The sequence below is a fragment of the Bactrocera oleae genome, chromosome 5, assembly GCF_042242935.1.
Source record: "Bactrocera oleae isolate idBacOlea1 chromosome 5, idBacOlea1, whole genome shotgun sequence".
Lineage (NCBI taxonomy): Eukaryota > Metazoa > Arthropoda > Insecta > Diptera > Tephritidae > Bactrocera > Bactrocera oleae.
This window is the reverse complement of record NC_091539.1, coordinates 44,160,917-44,185,721: the sequence shown is the minus strand read 5'-3', so window position 1 is coordinate 44,185,721 and position 24,805 is coordinate 44,160,917. Positions and strand designations below refer to the sequence as shown.

The 24,805-nt window shown below is 31.9% G+C and overlaps 1 protein-coding gene across 5 annotated transcripts in view; it reads left to right on the top strand.

Moving 5' to 3' along the window:
- The first annotated feature begins 364 nt into the window (after nt 1-364).
- Nucleotides 365-24,805, top strand: part of LOC106621820 (uncharacterized) — a 34,652-nt gene continuing 10,211 nt past the window's right edge. For 2 of the 5 annotated variants that reach the window (XR_011396646.1, XR_011396648.1), the window contains exons 1-3: nt 365-816; nt 10,721-10,977; nt 21,790-21,897. Coding sequence is in view for 2 of the 5 variants with exons in the window: in XM_014240815.3 (XP_014096290.2) it covers nt 10,846-10,977; nt 21,790-21,897 (240 nt within the window). In the remaining 3 variants the exon portion in view is untranslated. The remainder of the gene's footprint in view (nt 817-10,720; nt 10,978-21,789; nt 21,898-24,805) is intronic. The other 3 variants (XR_011396647.1, XM_014240815.3, XM_014240816.3) reach the window with 3 other exon arrangements.

Genomic DNA, 24,805 nt, shown 5'->3' with positions numbered 1-24,805 from the left:
ACTTCAAACAGTTTAGGCATTTTGGAACACCAGTAATTATCACTCTCAATTGCTCAGTCACTCAAACATTAAGCAAAATTGTGCCAGCACCAGTGACAGCGGAAATCTCAAACCCCTCATTATCACCTGCACAACATCGCACATGACAACCCCTCACACTTGAACTAGTACTCCGTTTTTGCTCATATACTTGTACAACACTTTAGGAGCGAATTTTTAAGCCATGAGCGTAACCAAGTACGTTTAGCCTGTCTTAGTGGCTCTCATGTTGGCTCAAAGCACTTGTCTTGATTGACGGTGGTCTCTAGCCTGCCACCTTGCAGGCGCGAGTCTCAACGCCTTTTCGTGAGCTGCCTCAACGGCAATGGCGGTGGTGGCGTCGCCACTCGTTGACTTGTTTAACTGTGTGGCGTTTTGAGCTTTATTCCGTTGGCGTGTGATAAAAATACGTTAGTAATCAATTGCAAGCCCAACTGCCAAGACACGGAATTTAGACGCGCCTTCGCCGTTGTCGTCGTGGTTTTACAATCGCTAATTTAGTCGTTTTCATAATAATTATACATAGTAAGCAGCATACAACATCAGCAGTAACTAATATTGAGCGTGTTGTTGAAAAATATTGAAAAGTGTTGCAAACTTAGAACTACGATTTAATTAAAAACTTATATTATTAACAATAAATTGCAGTAACAGCGATTCGAGCAGCACGTACACCTGCTATTGAGTGGATAATTTGCAGTTATTTTCGAATATTTGGAACCATTGACAAATTTTGCTGCAGAACGACAAACAACCAAAGCGTTTAACGCTAAAATTGTACGTGTTTGAATTTTCATATTTATTAACATTCGATTTCATGGCAAATTCATTACTTCATATGAATTAATAAATATGTGTATTTTAATTTCGTGCGTGCTAGAAACAATTCATAACTATATGCATTTTATTAATAGTGGTATGCCAGTTTTATTTTTTGTTTTCCTTCGCCTTCACTTCCTATTTCGTATTTAGAGTTATATATGTATATGCCTTGCCAGTATATAATATTGCGGGATGGATATGGGAATTGTAAAGAAAATTATCCAAATAAAAAGTTATAAAATATAAGGATTATGTGCCAAAAAAATTTGAAAAAATTCTATTATAGTGCATTATATTGTGCCAACCTATTGCAAGGCTGTATATGTATATGTGGAATTTTTTAACCTTATACTTAAACATATATGCATCATCTCCATTAAACAGCAAACGTTTTCGTTCTAGGTATTTCTTATTTTTTATCCTTTATTAATTTAATCAATATTATCGTATTTATAATGGGTTTCAGTATTACTTTTCTAGCTGTTATCAATAAAAATATCATAAAAACATATACATATCTTTGCCATATATTCTTGTAGCGAAAGTATTTACACAGATATTTTAGTTTTTTTTTAAGAAACGGCTACCTACACCTAAGAGCCATATAACCCATTGATTCCACTTAAATTACTTTACTAAAAGTTATATTTTATCTCTAGTTATAACTTTCCTATTATCAGCTGATTTAGACTTAAATGCATTTGTCTTGGTTTCATAACCGCAAAGACACTCCTACCCTAAACCAATCATATTTCCACAGCAACCAGAAAGTCCTCTGTGGACCTAACAAGTATATGTATTTGTTAATTCGTGGGTTCAAAACGCGTAGAAGAGCTTTTTAAACCCTCCTTAAGAGTTATTGGCATCACAACGAACCGGCGTTCTTAGCTGTGCAAGTGTGATCCTTCGTATTCTATTCAAAAACTAACCTAACTTTTAAAATCCGACAAAGTTAAAGATTTATGTACTCGACAAAAAACCTGTTTTCTTTATAGAAGTAACTAATGGCAATTTATCAGACACATAACTACAATACTTTTCGAGGATGCAGTATTTTTTAGTAAGCAAGAGTTTTAGGTAACTAAAATTCTTTTATTAGTTTTTTTTTGTAATTATCATTGAGGTTTTTGTTTTGTAGTTTCATTAAAATTGCTAAAAGTGTTTGATTTTGTCACTATTAGAAGACAATCTTAAACCTCTGAATGCATTTCTGACCAGAAAAATCGTCTCGAAATTCCATCAGCTGTTGGTAACGATTTTATATACCGTAAATCCTCGTTTTCTGAGACAACTCGCGACAAAAATATCCGAACATGTTGATTTTGGAAGAAACTTTTTCGGAAAAGAAGGCTTATCATTGTCATTAGACTATCAACCACCGTTACAACATATTACTTTTGTGTTAGTCGGAACGAAGAATGAGCACTGGTCCTGAGTACGTTTGACCTTTACACGACGGCGGTCGTGTCTTAATGCGCTTAGGATTACATATTTAGCCAAAAGTTAATTACACTGAATTTTAAGATAGCAATTAAACAGAATACCTGTTATCAAGTAGAAACAGAAATGGAACGTCATGTGTTGTCTCGAAAACTTTGTATACATACCCCTAACAGGGTATATTAAGTTTGCCACGAAGTAAAACCTGGAAGGAAACTTCGGAAACCCTCTAATATATATGTCGATCTGAAATTTTGAAGCTGCTCCACCGATATCGATTCACTATACCATATAGCTACTATACAAGCTGAATGATCGGAATAAAGTATTTTTTATTTGACGATATATCTTCAAGAAATTTGGCATGAGTTAATGTCTAAGGCAAGAATGTAATCTCCGAAGAAATTGTTTAAATCGGAGCTCTATAGCATATAGCTGCCATTCTAATTAATCGATCAAAATCAAGTTCATGGATATTATAGCTCCGGCGTAACCGAAGTTAACGTTTTAACTATTTTTATTTCAATAAGTTCTCTAATTTAGGTAACCACTAAGCCTTTTAAATATGTATGTCGGTTTTAAATTATTTTCCGTTCATACAAAACTCTAGAAAAAAAGTTTTAAAATTTGATAATTTAAATTTTTAAATACAAAGCAATAAAAAATACTATAATTTAATTTGAATGATATTTTGATTGTCTTCATTTGTCAATTACACCTATAATAGAGTAAAACTTTAAATGTTTGATTGTTTAAATTAAAAAGTATTTGTAAATGCACTTACATACATGATTGCATTAACATTCACCACAAAATATCCGAATGCATCACTTGTTAGTCCATTGGATTAACATGCTAAACTAACTAATTGATTTTTCTCCACTCACCGCTCCACCACGTGGCTAATAATTTTTCATCCGGGGCAAAGTTCTAACGAACCGCTTAGCTTTAGCACTTAACTACAACCACGAAATTGTTATTTGCACCCTGCAGTGAAACTTCAAACTGGTCAGCAAAAATATAGGATTATAAGCAAAAATTTCTGACAGAATTAGTCTGAAAAATACTAGTTTATCACTAGCTTTGGCGTACTGCGAAAGAGCAAGTCAGAGAAAGATTAGTTACAAAACGATTTCTTATATGTATTTGGTCTCTATGATTAAACACAATACAACAACAAGTTATAGTCAGATATATTTTAAGAAGTTTTTTTTGTGTATTTATAACCATATCGTCTTTACCTTTTATATTAAACTAATTACTTTAGTTAACAAACTAAACTCTTTTTTGTGCATACTGTGAAGCTGATATACTTATATTTTAAATCTGACAGTTGACACATCAAAAAAGATCGCTTTGTAACTAATGAATAGTATGAAAAAAAGATAGTTGTCTTACTAGATTTTAGGCAGTTTACAACCAGTTAGTTTCACTGCTGGTTAATTTGCAAGCTTTATAAGTTTCTACTCAATTTCACGTCTGTAATAAATCTGTTTAAATTTCATATAAAACGTATGACAAGCAATTGAGATAATTAAATGGAGAACTTTTGCAATTTAAAATAAATTAATCATTATTCAAACTCTGAGCTTCTGTTGTGACTGTCTTGAGAATAATTACAATTCATACTTAAGAATACGAATGTGAAGCATGATTAAAATTTTGCACTTTTCTGGACACTCGAAACCCCCTTTCAATTTCGCGAAGTCAAAAGTATTAATATAATAGTAATTAATTAATCAAAGAATCAAGCTCTGAATAAAATTATTTTACCTAAACTGAAATATAAAAATTGTTTAAACGAAAACTTCTCTTCATAAATAAAGCCTATCTTATCCACACCTCACAAACAAATTTGACAAAAAAAAAACAAAAAAACGAAATGTTAATGTATCCAGCAGATTAAAAGTGTTAATTTCTATCAAGTAATAAAAATTTACAAAGTACAAAGTGCATATGCTATAGTCAAAATAAATGCCTGAAAAGAAAATATTTGAATGGGTCACGTATAAAAATATTTAGCTGGTAAAGTTTCGGACTTTTGACTGCCATAAAATTGTTCTCTTTTGTTTATAAAAGACACGCAATTTAAAATTCTCTAAGAGTTTCAATATAAATGAATTTATTTATATATCGAATTATTATGCAATAAGAGTATTGGTGATTTTGAGTTAACTGATTTTCTTTCTTTGCATATTATTCGAATTAGAATGTATATTATATCAGCGCAAAATGATTATTTCTTTTAAGAAGATAAAAGTGTTACGTAATTTTAGTTGTTTCATAACTCCTAAAGTTTGATTATATCTCAACAGCGAGCACAATCTGATACATTAATAAAATCTTTTATTTTTAAGCAGATTCATAGAAGTAGAATACAAAATTCTATTACTTACATTAGCTAAACTTCAGCGAGTTTAGGAGAAATTGGAAATATTTTTGAACTTTACAATCTCCGAATATATTGTTGCATGTGGACCACTTTAGCATATAGCTGCCATTCCAACTGACTGATCAAAATGGAGACAAAGATCTTCATAAAAGATTTTTTTCCTTATTAAGTAATCTTAATTCGTGAAGGTTGATTATGTCAAACAACGTGGCCAGAAAGGTTATATTTGCTACAAGAAATGCAGCTGTTAGGGCTATTTTAGCATTGTTTATAACAGCCAGCGATAACGTTTGATCTTTTCTTTGAAATGGAGCTGATCTCAGAAGTTCGATCAGCGTGCATTTCAGAAACAGGAAACTTGAAAAACCTCTTCACTAAGTTGATAAGATCACTATGACAGAAGAAGAAATATTGAAAATCAAGCTCTTCATTAATTTCAAGAAAAACCAAAAGGTTAATTACTATCCATATATTCCCTATTGAAAAAATTATAAAAAAATTTTAATAACAAGTATTTACAATCACAAGTTTTAAATTTTATACAAAATAATAGATAATTCAACGACAGGAGAGTAAGTTGCGTGCCTACAAAAGCCGCAATACAAAATTATACAGTTGTATTCAGTTGCGCTCACATTGAGCATACTGACGAAGAGCTGAAAGTAAAAGTAAGACAAATGTAGATATATTTTCAGAATGTACGAAATGAAATAAATTAATCAATACTCTCTTCACTGCACACAGTTTTTACGAACAAGAGTTATATATTTATTTTGAGTCTTGCAAGAGTTGCAATGCACATTAGTTGCGCTCAACCCACATTAATGGCTCGAAATATTGGCATATTGGTGTCAGAGTAAATTTGCCAGCATCATGCAAATGAATTTCAAAAGTTGTATGGCATTCGTACCCTTCCCTGAAGAAGCAGCTAAAGACAGCAGGCACTTTTTCGCAACAGTTGCCAAGTCATTTTTGCTGCTTGGAAAACACCATTCAAAATATTCGCTGTTGTTTTTGTTGTTATTGTGTCATTTACGACAGCCAAGAGTGAGCAGCAGCGTGATTGGATTGTGGTTGAAGATAAAACTGCTGTTAAAAATGCAATAAAACAAAATATCAGCGAGTATAAACGTAAGTGTATGAAAGTGTAAATATTTGTATGAAAGAGGCCATAACAACAACAGTAAACCATACCGAAATGCAAAAACAAGAAAAAAAAAGAAAAAAGAAAACATTAGCGTGCGCAACCATTTAGCTATGACATAACAGCTAAAGCGGTTTTGAGCACAGCCAACAGCTCAGCCATTCACCCAGCCAGCCAACCATCCATCCGCTCTCGGCAGTCATGCCAGCGCGCATGCGCAACAAAAACAGCCTCTGGAGTCTATGAACGCACACCGTAAACAATTTTCTTTTTATTTTCGTTTTTTGTTTTGCTTTTCAATTCCGTTTAGCCACCTATTTTCCTGCTTTTTCTTTTTCTGAGAAAGTGATGCGCTCTTTCACGCTCACTTTCATGTCCGCGTCTGGCAGCTTTACACCGAAACCCGATTACTTCATTGATACTGTCATTAGCAATTCCCCGCCAATAATGGCTAAGTAATAAGGTTAATAGTGTTTTTTATTCTTTATTTGTCTGCTGATTTTCATAGATTGCTGCATGCGATGGAGGTCATCAAATGTTTCGTATAATCCATTAACATACAATTGTAAATAGGGATTGTGTAATATGGTATACCCATATACATTTATACTTATAGTTTTAATATTTATTGTACACTCACAATTGAAATTTTTTACGTGTAAGTTGTTTAACAACGACTTTTGCTTCAAGGTGCATTTTCGCAAATATTTAAAATATTTACTTACTACTTTCCAACACTACAGTGGCTAAATAAGTTAGAGTGGTGTCTGTCACTATATTATAAACAGTTAATTACACATTTCTTCTAAAAATATATATAATGTTTGCTTAAATTGTAATCTTTTATTAGAAACACATTTTTATAGAGAGTAAAAGTAATTTCGAGTATGATTTTGGTGGGGGTTGGTTTCGCTCCCACTCACTCTAAAAGCAAACTAAATTTTGTAGAGTTTCAAAAAAGTGTGGCATCCGCTGTAGTGTAGTACTTAGATATCAATTTGATGATTACATTACAAAACTGTTCGGAAAAAGGTTTCTATAGACATAACAATGATTTCGAAGATTATTTTGGTGCTGGCAAGTTAACTCGAAGTGATTTAAAAAGCAATTTTTTCGGATTTTGTTAGGGATTAAATATAGCTTGGTAACCATTAGAATGCAGTTATTAGATCCCTGTTTCAAACAACATCGAAATATTTTTCTTACACATAGCTGTCGTCTTCCAACAGCCGTAACCAAGTTTCCAACCGGCACACTTCATAAATTAAAGGAGAAAATCTTCGATACATCTAGCGCAGCTATAAGCGTCACCAGTTACGAATCTAGTGTTTTTTCCCCCGAATCTACCAAATAAAATTTTTTTTAACATCTAGAGGCTCAGTTTTAAAGTAAATTTTCGAGGTAAAATTTTTATTTCGTAAAAAAAAATTGATAGCTGTTCTAGAAGCTGTAGGGAGTCCTCTTTCTGGCCAATTAAAAGTTATCAACTAAAAAAATGTTTTGTGGTCATTATTGAAGTTTTAAAAAAAATCTTAAACGACAACATGCTTTCCTTAAGCGTTAAAATAAATTTTGGGTTAAAAACCGTCACATTCGGTAATTTTTATATAAATGTAGAGTTTAAACCAAAAATAAAATTTTCCGCCTCTCGATGTTAAAAAATATTGTTTTTTTGTCAAAAAATTTTCTTTTATTATAATCTACAGATTTTATCCCCAGGCTAAGCAAAAAACAAAAAAAAAATTGTTCGCTCCACCTTAATGGGCATTATGAGGAAGTTTACTCATTCTTACTTTTTTATACTTATATGACTTTTTTGACAATTTATTCACTTTAAACCAGTCCAATTAGAAAAAAATATCATAACGTCTGCTTTAGTAGGTTAACGAATTGGCTTAAACAACTTTTGAATTCTCTTCATTTATGTTATAAACTCATCTAAGTTGTTATAGAAATAGATTCCGCAAAAGCATACCTGCTACACAAGCAATATAATCTAAATTAATATAAAACGTACAAAACTGGTGTTTCAGATTTGAATATATTAAATAACTATAAGTTAACTAGTTTTTGTGCATTATATAAGTTGCAGTAAGCAAGTGGCCCCAGAAATGAGTCTAGACATAATTTATTGATTCAGCTTTTAAGCGGAAGGCTTTTAAAAAAATGCAAAGGCACAACAAAAACTTATGCGACTAATGATAGGGGCGCAAGCCGAAAAAAATATATGCATACTAATTATTTTATGCATGCAGCTAAAACTGGCGGTGGTCCGAAACACACAAACTATCGACGAAATACTACAAGCGAATGCGGTGTTGTCAACTCTCAAAACTTTTTCTCCCTAAAACACCAAAAAACCCGATAAATTCCACTATTTATTAAAATAAAAAATAAATTAGATTTACATAAGGTTCATTGGATTCGATGGAAAAAATATTTTTTAAAAGATATCAACAAATATTATTGAATTAATAATAAATTTAAAATTATAAATAAACCAAAAAATAATAATTTAGTAACAATTTTTACAATTCCATATTTACTGAATCTGCTCTGCTAAACAACAAAGAAAATTCTTGCATCTTTCTTTAACATCCGATAAGTCTCTGGAGGCAAGTTTATGTGCCATATCGTGAAAATCAAATTCGAAGTACATTGATTTTTGTATAACAAAAATAGATCTTCAAATAGTCTAGTAGAAAATATTGGCAAATAATAGAAATATGTCAAATGCCAAAGCGTAAAAAGATTAGAGTTGCCAACAATTTGCTTCGCTTTGTTTTACTACGATTCGACATATACGTAATCTGTAACCTATTTTTCAAATTTTTCAGCTAAAAACATTAATATTCAAAGTAAATAAAACCCCTAAAAATACCTCTAAAAATTTAAAACTCCTGAAAATTCCATTCGACTCTTTAAACCCTAATGTAGTTGGAAAATGTATTTGCTTCTTCTGTACATTAGTAAATTCCACATACAATTAATAACGTTTTCCTAACGTTTTTTCCGTTGAACTTGACACAAAGTTGTCTGGCGCATGCGCAAACGCCATAACCACAGATACTTGTTTCGAACTTTATATTATGCAAATACAAATTGTATTCATAGTACGTACGTGTGAATACGTGTTTGTTGACAAAGTAATTTGCATAATTTTGTCAAAGCAATATCCAATAGTCATAGGTTCATATATGTATACCATATAGTACGTATAGTTGTGTGTATTCGAGCAAACATAAGCAATAGATGCACAGACCTCTATAATAAAAGTTGTACTATACATACCCACATAACCACTTCTCAATATATACCAATATGTTGTGCATATATTGCGGCTCAGTGTTGACCTTCCCAGACGCAAAAGTTAATGCTCTGCGGCATAACGGCACATTTTAAGAGCATTTTGAATGGTACTTGCTCTACCTTATGAATATTTCTGATAAAATCTTTTCATAAATTTCAAACATTCGTTTCAAAATATAAAACAAAACAATCGGTAGTGAATATCAGGTTTAGTATACTGAGTAAACTGTAACCTGTTTATAAACTCTAATAAATGTTCAGGTCTTCTTCATTTACAATACTTCAAAAAGAGCTTTATTGTTTTTCTAAAAAAAAACTGCCAGGTGATCTAGTTCAAGGTCGACATCTGGCTAAATTAGTGAAGAAGTTAGTAAATTTTCCGAATTCAATGAAATATTTGTTGTTTTATCTATAAATGAATGTATAAGAAACTCTGCAAAAATGCACAACAAATGCATACAAAAGAAATAAAGCTTTTTTATAAGACTTGCAAACCAAAGTTTATGCAAGTGGTTACTAACAATCTTGTTGTTATGAAATCTGTGACTCTTTTACACCGAACTATCATTTAGCTGTGAAAATTGTGCATGAACTTCTGGTAGTCAACCTTTGTCTCTAATGGCTGCCTATTCTTTTTCCAATACATTGAGTGGTCACTGAGCTTAACATAATTTAAAGCTCTTCGCAAACAACTCTAAAACGTTCGTTCGTTTATTAAACTATGAATTTGATAAATATACACCATGGCCTTAAGGGCAACCAAGAAACTCTACTTTCAACTATGTCCTACTTGATGTTACTGATGGATACCTTCTAAAAATAATCATGTTAGACAATAAAAACAAATATTTTTCAAAATTCGCCACAGTTATGTTCCTGTCGCAATTGAGATACTTCTGACCGAAGCCCAAGAATCCATTTATTGTATAGAAAAGAGGTTGTAGGCTATGTTCTTGACTTCCCTGTAGGTAGTGCATCAAATTTATACTCCCCTTTTATACTTAGCAGTTATTTGCTGCTGAATTTTGATCTTTATTTTCTAACTGCGAACTAAAAGATTCTAAAAAAATATCTGTAACTCTCCCATCGATCTGTCACTTAGCTCGATCAAGTTTTGAGAGGAATAATTATTGTGAAAATTTCGACATTTGAATTCCACGTCTAACTTTCCGATATACCTTCAAAGAAACAATCGAACATAACAATTCTAAACGTTGACTATTTCGAAACATATTTGTATGTTGTTATACATTTTATTAGAAGTGTTTTATTAGTTAGCATAGGTAATTCAAGACATGTCATGCTTTACATAATTTAACAAAGACTAACATGTTATCTTCACTTTATGAATATACAATTTTAACAAAGTCATACAATTATTTCAATCTACATAAAATCAAGTATAATAAAAATTTTCAATAATGAAAATAAACTGAAACATATTTCTCAACCAATGCCAACAAATATTATATTAATTATTTATTCCACATGGATTTTATAATGAACCATATATATTTATATTAAAATAACGCAACAGTAATAAAAAGTTTAATTTCTTATATTTACCTTTTCAGAGTTTATTTTAGTCAACTCAAACGCTTCATAGTGCTCCTAGCGTAGCCCTGAATATACTGATTAACCGCTTGCAGTCAACCATCACCACCAAATAGTGCTTCAACCACACACACACACACACATTATGAGGCAACAACATTTATTTGCAATCGCCGCCTGCCTGTGCAGCGCCGCCGTAGTGCTCGTGTCCGCTGTGCCGCTGCCTGCCGGCAACCAGGAATTAGATGTGTTACAGATTCCGCTTTCAGATGGCAAGGTAAGTCTATTGTCAGATTGAATAAATGCAAGCGAATCGGTTACATCAGCGCCGCAGTCGTCATTACTAACTGAACCAGCAAATATTTATGCATGTGTTAGTGGGCACGTACGAAGGCAGCAACCGCAGTTGTTTATGTTGAGTGAGTTGAACTTACTGCAGTGCTGCTTGAATTGTGCAAAGTGTGAATTTTGTTTACAACCCATTTCCTACGCTATATAAGTACGTTGTTGTTGTACGTTAATTGCTTAAAATGATACTAAATGTCAACAAGCACCGAAAGTACACGAATTTGCATGTTTGGTTAGTTTTTCCAACTTTTACTTTGCTCTCTACCACTGCTGCTATTAGATAAGTGTTTAAAGGTGAAGTGGAGTTGTCACGAAGCTGCACTTATTTTAGATATGCAAAGTGAACAAAATAATCGCGGAGTGGTTTAGTTTCCAACAATTCCGTAATTTCATTAAAAGGCAGCAGAAAAAGGAATAACTTTTTTGAAATTATCATAAGCTAATCATGATCAGTTTCGGTGCTTTCCATTGCCAAGCACAATTTTTAGTAGCAATTTCGAAGGATATGTAGTTAAATACCTGTCTTCTATTTAATCTCAAAGCTAAAAGCAATGAATGAGTATAAAAATATTCTATGTAGAGGAGAAGTTCAAAGCGACTGATTTAGGATATGTAAAAACCATAAAAATTTAAGTTCCAGGCTTAGGAAGGTTGTTTGTTTCAGATGAAGTTGCAATTAAGGATTCATGGAAATGCTAATTGAAGGTTATTTTCGAATCCATGTAGGCGTAGGATTTAAAAACTGTGCAAATAGAAAAATACCACCCATAGGGCTATTGAAATTTAGTAATATTTTATACTTATATTTTTGCCAAATATTATTAAATTAAGTTTCCTCTTAAGTGTCAACGCTGTTCGCTGGGGGCCCTATTCATGCAATTCCGCCATATTTGCAGTGGCTTTTGACTCAATGCTTCTTCTCTTTGAAAAAGGGCTCTTTCTCGATTTCATTTTTCAATCGCTCAAATAAGGCTATGTAGAATAATTTCTCGTTAAAGTTTTTCCATTTTCAAGCTATTGGCATTAAACTCTTCATATAGTCATACATTTTTTGTTGTTTTTTGTAGTGAACTCTCAAAGAACTTTAAACAGAGCTTTTGTGGAAACAAATATTCATAAACGATATATTCAACATAATTGTGTTGACTTTCTTGATGATCTCCAACGTAACAGTATCGGTTGGATATTCACTAGGTACATCACCCTCGATGGTGATGTGAATTAAGCAAACCATATACGAATATTTTCTTAAAATTTATGTTGTTATATCAACAACCAATTGTCCGACAACTGTTGAATTTATACAAGTAACTTTTGGTGGTTAGATCCAACTGCTTGCTAGATTGATTCAATTTTAGTGTCGTCTACTCTTGGAAATTAAACTTCAGTCTATATGGTATATATGGCAAAACATATTTGATACGCTTTCATACAATCTTTTAGCTAGTAGACATGGTCATTGTTATATGTATGTATATTAAGCCAACTGCCAAACAAATTAACAACATTTGGAAAATTTCGAAGCAGAAATAGCTATTACGATTTTTCTTCTATATATGTATAATGCAATATCATGTTTATTCTGGTTTTTTAGAGGAATTCAACTATCAAATTTATTCTGACAACATTCTCGCATATTTACTAGTATGGCAACTTAAAGGTATCACCTAGCGCGCAAAACATTAAGCTTAATATTAGCTTTAATCTCTCACGCATCAACCCTATTTGATATTGCAACAAAACTAAATATCCAAGAATAATTTTCATTTTAAGTCCAACAAGAATTCTTCCAATAGTGCCATTTCTGGCCCTCTTTTGTATAAGACACTCGTTCTCGTACTCTTTGGAAAACTACACAAGTAACCCAACTATATTTAACTACATTACTCTAAGTTGCTATGAGCAGATATGTTCACTTATGTATAACATTGAATGACTCATATTATGTCCTTATCTTCACGCTTTGTACAATCACACGTACCGATTATTAGTATTTTTATTTTTTCCTACTATGTAATCGAATTTTCATTGTCTACCAACTGGAAATTGTCGCCTTTTGTGTCTGTATAAAATGTGGGTATCCAGGTTCGCAGTCACATATAGGCAAAACGAGTTGCCAACAAATCCTGCAAAACCTGCTCAATGCGTGTAATAACCAATATGCGCGGAAATGACACATTGAGACACTGCCCAGTTAACCAGTTAGCGAGATACTGAAAATGAGAGTGTTCGCTACATACGCGAACATATATGTATTTTTGTATTTATGTAAGCACTACGACGGCGGTCGTGTTAACATACCGGTCGTATCTTGCTGGCTGAATATCCTCCAAAGCAACAACTTAAAGTTAATACCCGCAGTTTTTTTTAGTTTAAGCAATAAAAAACCAGAAAAAAAAATTTTCAAAAATCTCCTATACAATCAGTAAGAGCCAAATAGTTAAATACTACAATCGGCGTCACTCACTTGGACACAGGAGTAAACGACTGGCTTGCTGACCAACTAAAATTATGGATCAGTGTGTGTATGCACATCGATACATATATAAACTTAAATCTATTTTAATAGCTACACTTATAGGCGCCGACTAGTTTAAGTCGGATATTGACTTGAGAGCTAAAAGTAGAATGCCATAACAACGAGTTGCGTTTATGCGAATAGTTCACATATGATGCCGCATATTAAACTCGCAATTACTGTGGCATTATTTGTCATAACTGGGATTGAAGTTGGTAATTTTTAACTCAAACACCAAATCGTTATATCTAGTCACAGCAAAAGACTTGCAAATTACATTTAATTGCTTAGGAGTTAAAGCGGATTTTCTTTAAAGACTACTTGATATTTTTTTAGTATGCAATAGAGTGTATTCAAAGTATTCGAAAATACTGAAGCTCCAACTTTATATGTTGAGGCGCTTTGTTATTCAGCTCTCTATTCAGCTTTCATTATCTTAAGCTGAATAAGTGCTAAGAGCGCTGAAAGGCCTACAGTTACAAACATTTTTTACACAACAAACATTTTTTAAACTACTTCCCGATTTAGGATTTATATCTTCTGTAATTGGAAATTCTCTTTTAAAAAAAGAAACATTTTTTTTATTTTTTCTATTAAAACACTAGCAAATCTGTAAATGAGTAAATCATCGTCAAAAATATATTCAAGTATTTAATTTATGAGCCGTCAATTTAAGGAGTTATGCTAGTCTAAAGCTCTAAAACAGGTCTAACTTTACCAGTTTATTTTGAGAGTAAACACATAAGTCGAATTTATATCATCCAGTTTTTATTAAAAAGGTATATTTTTGAGTATTTCAAAAAACGAAAAGAAATCATACAAAATGGTAGACACTGGGCCATTGCACGGAATTATCAGTTTTAAGAAAGAGTCGACGATAATCCTAGGAACTAGTATCATAGTAACTAGTAACTTTACAAAATTATTTCGGATTTGTAAAAGAGGTAAACAGTTTAACAGAAAAATTTAGCGGTAAAATGTTTGTTAAAAAATTTGCTATATAATAAATAGATATCAAGTGCGATAGTCTCCGAAGACTATTAAATTAGTTGTTTCGTAAATATTTCTCAGATATTAAATACCTAAACATTCTATTATTATTTTTGCAAGTATGCTTCAGTTTGCAGATATTTTAATATAAAATATTTTTTTTTATTAATTACCTAGTCATCGGATGGTATGTTTTTTGATATAAGTGATAGTATATCGAGTTATGTAGTAATACTTTGGGCCTTTTTTTCTTTACGGATATCTTATTTAAGAGTTTGTTCTGGTTTGTAAAAGTTTTATCGAGTTCCAAACACTTAAATTTTGTTGCCTCGCCAAATTAAACGAATTGAACTAAATATAGTAAAGGTCTGTGAAGTAATTTTGACTTTATTCATCAACTCATTGAATTCACCTACTAAGATACTTTCCTATATAAGTAGATATACAATTTCCGTAAATTTATTAAATAACAGAGAATATTAAAAATAGTAAAAGTACCTTACAACAGCAACAAACACAATTGTCTGCAAGACAATCAACACCAGATGCCTCCACAGCTGTGGCAACAAGCTGAAGTGCCGCCGAAAGTCACCTTCATCAGTCAACAACCAGCACACTTCAAGCAATACAAAAGACTTAAGCGACGAACTCGAGCCAAAGTACGTGCACTTTGGCAAAGTGCATGGCAATTGAAGCAGCAACGACAACTTGTTAAGCATTTGTTGGCATAGCTTATATTCGCAGCTATATTTCGGCAACTATTTTTACATGTCGTATTTTTCTATTTTCGCTTGTGGTTGCTGTACGCCGCATTGCTTTGCTGTCTTTATGATTTAGCAGTAATTTGTCGAAGAGCGCAAGCCAACAATTTTTTCAAATAATAGCGTTTATGATTTAATATAATATATTGAGGTACAGAGCTTTACTTGCGAGTTGCATTACAGCAAGCAATTGCGAATTTCGCATACAATTTTTGGCTGGCTTTATATGGCTGGCGCGCCGTTTGCTGGTCACGGGTTGAGAGCGTTTAAATTCATCAAATTTCATGAGCGTCTGCAGATGTGGTATCGCAATTATACGCGCTGAATATCACTTGATTATTGTCCGTCGCTACTGTTCAGCTACAGTTATGTAAACGTGAATTAGATGGCCGCTGGGGACGTATTTGTTAAGTATGGAACTGCCGCTTCATGCGTCAAGTGTTACAACTCGGGGAGCCAAAGTTTCAAAACATTTAAAGAGCTTTAGAACTCTTTAACAATAAAGAGTCTGCTTGGAAGTTGTCAAAAGATACTCCAGGTGTTAAACTGAGATATATTTTTAACATATCAAAAAAATTCATTTAATTTTACTACATTCCACCCCTTGCTTAAAAGATACAAGAAATATAATTGCAAATAATTTTTCTATAAAATATGACCCACATTTTTTTTTGGAATAAATAGTATTCTTCTGACTCTAATCATAGCACATGCACTTTACCACCATTTAGCATGTCAAATGTCATAAAAAATACAATTGCACACAATTTTTTTCTTTGCAAATACATGCAGACATCGACACATATTAATATATACGTGTATATTCATAAATATATGTATATATCCTTTTAAGCTAACCAGACACATCAACTGCACAAGTAAGTGCGCAACATTCGAGGTCTACGCTAGCACGAAACTGCTTTGCTGGAGCCGATAATTTGCATGCATGTCTCAATAATGTTTTTTACACATTTATTACATTTTAATTCGTTTTTTGGTCTTTTCTGCAAAAAAAGAACAAAATAAATAAACAAAACGTCGGCATAATTGAAATTTGATTATGTGCCAGTTCACGTCTCGTAAGAAATATAGCAATTGAAATAGAAATAGACACACGCGCATGCGCACAGTACAGTTTTGCAAATGCAAAACACTTTTCCACTCAATTTAAATTCAAATAATAACCTTAATGAACACATTACAATTTCAACCGTGCGCTTAGTCTGCAAATATATAATCAAGTATTACATTGTATATATTCTGATGTTAGAAAAGTGATTGTATAATTTAGTGTACGACTTCACACTAAAGTTTTTGGTTTAGGTAATTTAATTCTAACGAATATTAGCTCATGCTAACTGGCACATTCGTCGCACGGAAAATATAATTTTCATCTAAAAATAATATATTTTTCATCTAAAAAGTAATATTTCTTAAAATATATTATTATTTTGCATAAAAATTTCAAAATTTGCAAAAATTTCTATTTCACATTTTCTTATTTCACCAGATTTTGCAATTTGTATCAATTTCGCCGCCAACACACACACAAAACTGCTGCGTATGAAATCATAATTATGCTTCAATCAAACAAAATGTGTCAGACATATTAAAAATGGAAGAAAAAATATTTATACACGTAATAGTTGAAAGTCCACTACAATTACAAATCGTACAAAAAAAAAACACAACAACAACAATAGAAATACAATTCATTAGCTGCTCCACTTAAGTTTTTGTTCACTAATGCATATGCATTTTGAATGGGCACCTTTGCGAGTACTCGCATGTTGTGAATAAATAATAAACAACATCTGCACAGACAAAAACAAAAAGTTTCCTTTGGTTTCAATCTGCGCAACCGACTCCAATCTACGCGTGATTTTGTGTTCAATAATTAAATGGCATTATAGCAAATTACGAGTCAAAGTTTTTCTCAAACTGACAACGCAATATATCTGTGTTTATACACTGACAATCAGAAATAAAGGTTCACAGCAGATATTGCATAATTACACATGTTGCATATTCAATTTGGAAGTCATATTTAAATGCCTCTAATTAAGTTCGTTTAATTTACCGGAGTTTTCAACTGGCTAAAGATACTTCTATTGCGCATGGATTTCGGACAACACAATGAATTTGTATAAATAAAAATAAATTTTTTTACAGGGATTAATAATTCATACTACTGTGTTTGTACTTTAATATGTATATATTCACATACTAAATTGCTGTAATTACATGTGTAGTCTATATAACTCATAGGAATGAGTAAGCTTATCAACTTCCAATACCCGATGCTTTATTATAGTTATAATATGTTATATATAGTTATAAGCTTACTAAAATATGCGTTTACTTAAAGCAGCAACATTTTTCAAGGTTACAAGTTAAAAAAAAACTCAATCGCGAAATTTAAAATGAAAATCAAATATATTTTCTTTAAATTTCCTTGAAAAATATTTAGCGCAGGTCTTATATATACTAAATAAAATTATATCAAAATAACTTAGGATAGTTTACATCTAATAATTAATTTGGAATTCACTATTCGTACAATAAAATTTGTTTCTTCTGAACAGTCCTCCAAAACTGTTCGAAAAAATAGATTTTGGTTTTAATAATAAATAAATCCACGAAAAATATATTTATTTAGCAATATTAAGGGGAAATAAAAACAGAGAAGCAAGCACTATGAAAACTTCATATGATTTTCGAATGATTTATGTTTTTAAACTGATTTCAAGCAGTTTTCAGACTTCTAAAAACACTACTTTCTTTCTTGGTTCCTACACTACGATATGAATATCGGATTCCTCAAATTAGTTCATCCTACACATTTAATATAATTCAGCTGTATTTTTTATATTTCATCACAAACACAATAAGTACATATCGTGAACTTTTTTTATCTAATAATTCACAATAAAAATTGCTTTCAATGACGAACTAATTAAACATGTTCTCGCTAATTGTATAAGTGTTACGACTTCAAATCATTGATAAATGCTTAGGATCAAACACTTTTGTATATAAATAGACATATCTATAGTATAGACGACAACAATATTGTGTATAGTAATCGCCACTACTCACTTGAGTAACCCAGCAAGCGGTATTTTTAATAACCGCTATTCACTAAACACTATTATAGAATGTTTAATTGGAATAAGACAGTACTAATTGCTAAGCCTGCCACTTTGGCTTTTTATAGACACATTAGCACAATAAGAATCAAAATAGATACATACACACAAATGCATAAAGAAAGGCATATTAAAGTTAAATATACCAAGCGGCGCACAATGTTGCAAGTCTCTCTAATACAAAAACATTAATTTACTGTTTATTAATTAATATATATGTATGTTTTATATCCAAATCTTGTATCTACATATGTAAAACACCATGCACACAATACATGGACACAACTTGGGCTTGACTACACACTTGAATGCCATGTCGATTGTTGATTGCCGAAAGCGCTATTATAATGAAATGGATTTACGATAAAAATTATTGCATTAACAATTTTTGTGACCTTCACCGACTTAAGGTGGACGAGTTAGTTACCTTTACTGTTGGAATGAGCGCGCTAAGCAAACAAAACAGTCATCGGTGATGGTACTATGGAGCCATATTATACCTATGTATGTACATGTATATAAATATTTATGATTAAATATACACGCATGCGCACGATGGCAGCGGCAACGACGTGTTGAGGAATAAAACTAATGACAAATATTAGAGTCGGCGTTAAAATCAATGCGCATTCCAAAGCCAATGCTGAAGTCAAAGTCGTTCGCTTTAAATTAATAGCTAAAAAAAACTTCCTCCATAGAAAAACCTAAAATAAATGGTGTTATTCAATTTTATTGATTTTGCTAGTAAATCAAAAAATTGATGACACTTTGACATCGTTAACAAGGCATAAAACAGACTTGCTTAAACATGTGTATATACTTGTATATATATATATATATATATATGTATGTGTATGCTTGCAATGAGATATTTTAAAAGTAAATTGTTTGTTGTGTGCAAATTGGCATAGCAGGTTTTCTGATACGAAGATTATCGGCTAATTGCATGACTGCCAGCGGTTTTGGGTTTGATTGCTTCTAAGGGTAACCTTTTGAATAGAGGAAATAAAATTTTGGAACTTATAAACTCCGATTGAACACTTCCGCAATTCAGCTTTAACCAGTTGACAGAGTTGTGCTGATTAACGTATTTTCGATTGGTACTTACGTCATTATACATATCATAATACATTTTGAATTATTAAGAAAGTAAAATATATATTGGCTGATTAACAATTTTCATAAAAATTTCTTATGCTATCAATTATGTATTATATTATGTTAAGTTAAGTTATGTTAGTTTTTGTTATGTTACGTTATGTTATGTTATATACAATTAAAAACGTTAACATCGGTTATGAAGCAACTTGACGTCCTTCACAAATAAAACGTTTTCATATAGAAACATGATATTGATCGATCAGTTTGTATGGCAGCTCGTATAAGCTATAGTGGTCCGATCTGAACAATTTATACCATTGTCATGCTAAATTTCGTGAAGATTGTCAAATTAAAAAGTTTTCCATATAAAGAAATGTTTTGTGTGACAAATGGGCAGCTTCTTGAGAGGAAAAAGACGTGTCAACGTTTCAGATCGATATCTCAAAAACTGAACGACTAGTTTGCGTATATGCTAAATCGAATGAGTTCGTCATGCTGATCATTAATATATTATATATTTTTTGTAGGGTCTCCGACGTTTCCTTCTGGGTATTACAAACTTCGTGACAAACTTATTTACTTATAAGTTTACTCTACAATTTTCGTACCCAGCTCTAAATTTAAACATAACTGAACTTTTTTTAATATTTTTTTTTTTTTTGGATATTTGTATAATTATGCAAAAATTTATTATCAGTATAATTGGGATATAATATTAAATTTTCTAATATTTTATAACCTCGTTGAAGTGATCCATAACTAGTTGATGCCACATTAAATTGTTTATTTGGCTCACTGTATATATCCAATAGAAAATTATACAAGATTACATTTTAATAAGTTGTGGTAAATTTGACATTGCGAAATTTTCTTTTATCTCGTGCGCTCAGCTCATGCCAATGCAATTAACGCTAATCAGCGGTGCAAACTTGCAAATTATTACCCACAAATGCACCTCATAAATTAAAGTTGCGCTATGCCAGCTGTCAAAGTGTTCATTTTCAAAGTTGGCAATGCTATTATAGCGTTCCTTTGCGAATAAGCGCCTAACATCCCGATAATGGATGCGATATAATTTCTCAATGACAACAGTATGAATATACATTTCTATTAGAATAAGCTATAAATGTTGATCGAAATGCTATTTTAAAAAGCCTTGCAAAGGTGACTTCTGTACACATATAACATTTATAAATATATAAAAATTATTTAACTATTTTATTGTGACTATTGTTTTGTTTCTGTTAAACAATGTGGAGAGTCTCAATGTCTCACTGTTCAATGAACTTGAAAGCTGATTGCCCACAACGTAGTGGTATTTGCCGAGGTTGTTGTTTTCAAAACAATTTGTTGGTTTGGTGTGTCACAAGATACACCGATTAGTTGGCTGATGCAGTCGCATTTATATACGATATACATTTATATATTTACTTATTTATATATAAATGATTCAATTAAGCTGTTAACCAAGAAACGTGACCTTTTAAATGAACTGATTGCTACCATCAAGTGCAACAGATGTTAAAAGAAACAAGAAAAGTGTTTATTCGGCTGCATCGAATAATAACATGATTATTATCTTGATTTTTTGATTTCGATCGAACAATTTGTACAGAGATTTTAGCGCTGTCTAGGAAAATAATCTTGGCCAAAGTTCGTAAAGATATCTCATCAATCTAAAAAAATTGCTGTACAAGGACTTGATTTTTATCGTTTAGTTTGTATGGCAGCCATATATCAAAGTGCTCTAATATCAGCGACTATGACAAAAGTTTTCCTTTAGAAGGTAGATGCTGTAGAGCTAGCTGAAGACGTTGTCCTTGTATTGAATTGCCCAAACTATATACCCACCGTACTCTCTCAATGAACTATTATCTCATTCGCTCAAACTTTTCTCATTAAAAACATAGGTGCATTTAAATGAGCAGAAATGATAAGAGCAGCTATTGGTATACAACAACAATAATTTTTATTAACAAAAAAAAACATGTATTCGGTGTAATCGGTGATTACGAAAAGTGATAAATCACTGATTTATTAAAATTATGAATTTTTATATTATATTATGAAAGCTGCCGATCTAAGGGAACTTTTTCATTCCTCCCTTCGATAGACAAATACATATTCAATATAAACCAGAAATAAAAATATTACAATTACTATTATATTATTTCTTTCATTGTTTTTAAGTTTTAACTTACGTCTTACCTCTTACCTTGTAGGAAATAGATGTTTTGACACTTGGCGCCAAAGATCAGGAACAAATAATTGCTGAACGAAATAAACGAACGATTGGTCTACTGCGTGAACTGTTTCCCGACATTACAAAGGTATATTGATACTTTCATTTAATATTTCAGTGGTATAAACTACAGACATCTATAAATGTCTACATAAGTATATTGCTCATCAAACACTTTTGAAAAATCAACATTTTTATCATTTTAATAAGCATGCATAACTTATTTACTTATAACTTTATCTATACAAGTATAACTTCTGTATAGGAAGAATAGTATGTAAGACACATGAAAGAATCATCAAGCAAAGCATCGCCTTCACTAATTCTTTGTCTACTTACGTAAAGTCGTGGCCAAACAGACGCATTCCGTTGCGCATAATAAATAATAATCTACAACAATAACTAGCACTGTCCGCACTGACGTATCTGTCATATTGACAATTGTGACGACAGCTTTTGTCAATTGTTAGCGCCTGAATGACAAATAGTTATTTCACTTGCTCACTTTTCCAATAGCATACTAACAAATGTTATTTGAATTCTTCATTAAACATATTACGTACATATAATTTTTACCTTTATAAGCATTGGATGTGTGAAAATCGCTGTGCTGATGATCCCCCTATAAGTTTAAGGAAATAAGTAGAAATACTCGTAGTGTCATAAAACGAGGTGTGCTTGCTCGTGAGCTTGAACCTGACGAGAATAAGCGTATAAACAAAAAACACTCCTTTCAGCAGAAATACAGTGGTTATATAAATTTGTAAGTATGTAGCTTTCTGATATAAGATAAAGTAGGTTTTACTTGCATAATTTATGGGAAAACCCGGAAGTAAGCGTAGAGAAGAGACTTAGTCGCGTGTGAAATTTGTAACTCCAGGTTTTATTTGGAGGTGAAGACTCATTTAACTAAAGCAACTTGACTCTTCTTTGCTCCTTTATTGTTTATAGTTACAAGGATAATAAAAATATATTAAACATTTACAAATTATCTGACAATAAGTTTATTTTGTTTAAATATTCGAGTTATATTTTCGAAGAGCATCTACTAGAAAAATACTTTTTCAATAGAATAGATTCTGCAGCCGCGAGGCTCTTTTAGCCCTTATTAATTTACTTCTTAGTATTGAAGTCAGGTATTACGGCTTGTACCCGGTAAGGAGATTATGCTTGGAAAATTTTAATCTTAATTTTAGTGATACTATAATTCCTGAAACGAATAACAGATAATTCACTTTATTCTGAATATATGTATATAAAAATATGTGTTCACCATTTCTGAAACATCTTTGATTGTAGACAGAGAATTGGTTTTTGTCTTAGCGCATAAGTACCAATAACGGAAAATATGCCTTATTGAGCAGACGAAACTCTAAAGCTACAACGTACCCCAGACTGGAGACTTTTAGGCCCTGCAACTAATTGTGATTACGCTATGTGGTAGGAAGCTTACCAAAGAAAAGCTCGCTGCTTTATAAAGTGAGGTTAACCAATTTCTTACTAGCTTTACTCTATAATCTGATGGAATATTTACCTCTCTGAATGATACATTAAATCGAAGGAGTTGCTCTAGTGTACATACTGATCCGAATAATCTGAAAGAAGGCTGCACAAAAATTTCAGAGTCTGCATTCTGAGATATATGTATCTATATATGAGACATAGTACTACTCAGAATCACTACCCTGCCAGAATTTCAAATGTCACAAATACATATAAGAGGCGCTCGTTGTACACGTTCAAGCTCTTTAGCTAGTATAACCTTCTTTAGCACCTTCGATCTTACATAGAACTTTTAACATTGGTAAGAAGTCTGCTCTCCTGCAGACGTAAAAGACACTATTTTCTTAATAATAAATATAAGGTTTTTACGAAATTTTCTAGTCTAGTATGTAATATATAAGTTCTCATCAGCGGATTGAAGATTTTCATTCAAGTCGAAAGAAAGTATTATTTGTAAAATTTCCGTTGGACTTTAGCGACATAACTAATTATAATTATTAAAATATATATTTTAAACAATATTCTTTATTCTTACAACACTAAAGACACAAAACGACAGCGTAAACCAGAATTTGTGAATATACATCAAAAATAACGTAAAATGAAATATTTTACATATAATATTAAAAATAATATATTTCTAAACCAAAAACAGATTTTACCGAAATTGACAGATTTCCTTAAAGGCCCCAATTCCTCTCCTGCTTTTAGTTTTGAAGATTTGACATGTTAATTCTTAATTTTTTTTCAACTCATATGGATAATTCACTTCTACATGCAGACCATTAATGAAGAGGTCAATCGTTTTGTAAATCGTTTACTACAAGAAGTGGGCCCAATAATACTGGGAACTGTGCTCAACCCAACCTTGAATGCTGGGCGCCGTACCAACAATACTGCTGCGGTAGATTTAAACGATGATGCAGAGAATGATAATGATAATAATGCTAATAGTGCTGACTCAAATACGAATGACACCGGCTTCAATACCGATGATTTTAACTATGAAAATGGAGCTGACGGAAGCGCTACTGAAGACGACTCAGATGAAATACCGGAAACAGTATTCGTGCCAGATGCTGAATTTGGACGAAAGAAAAAATCTGAATAATATAAAAAATCGCTTGAGCGAAATAACAATAATTGAGTGCTGAAAAGGAAGACTAAAATACGAAGCTCAAATGAGAATAATCAGAAAGTATTAATACCATAATTTAGCTTTAAGGAAGTGTCAATAAAAATACTGGCAACACCAACTCTGACACACACACCATACCAAACAACATACCAAGTACTCGTAGTATATACAGACCATTATATTTTTGGATTTTTAAGACTTTTGTTATGTGTTATTAGTTAAAATGCGCAATTTCTGTGTGTATTTTGTTTTTGTAAGAAATTGAGGTTAATTTCCAATAGATGCGAATTAGAACTTACTTACAGTATGTTGGAAAGGCACGCTTTTGTTCAAAGCTTGTAAAAAATATATAATT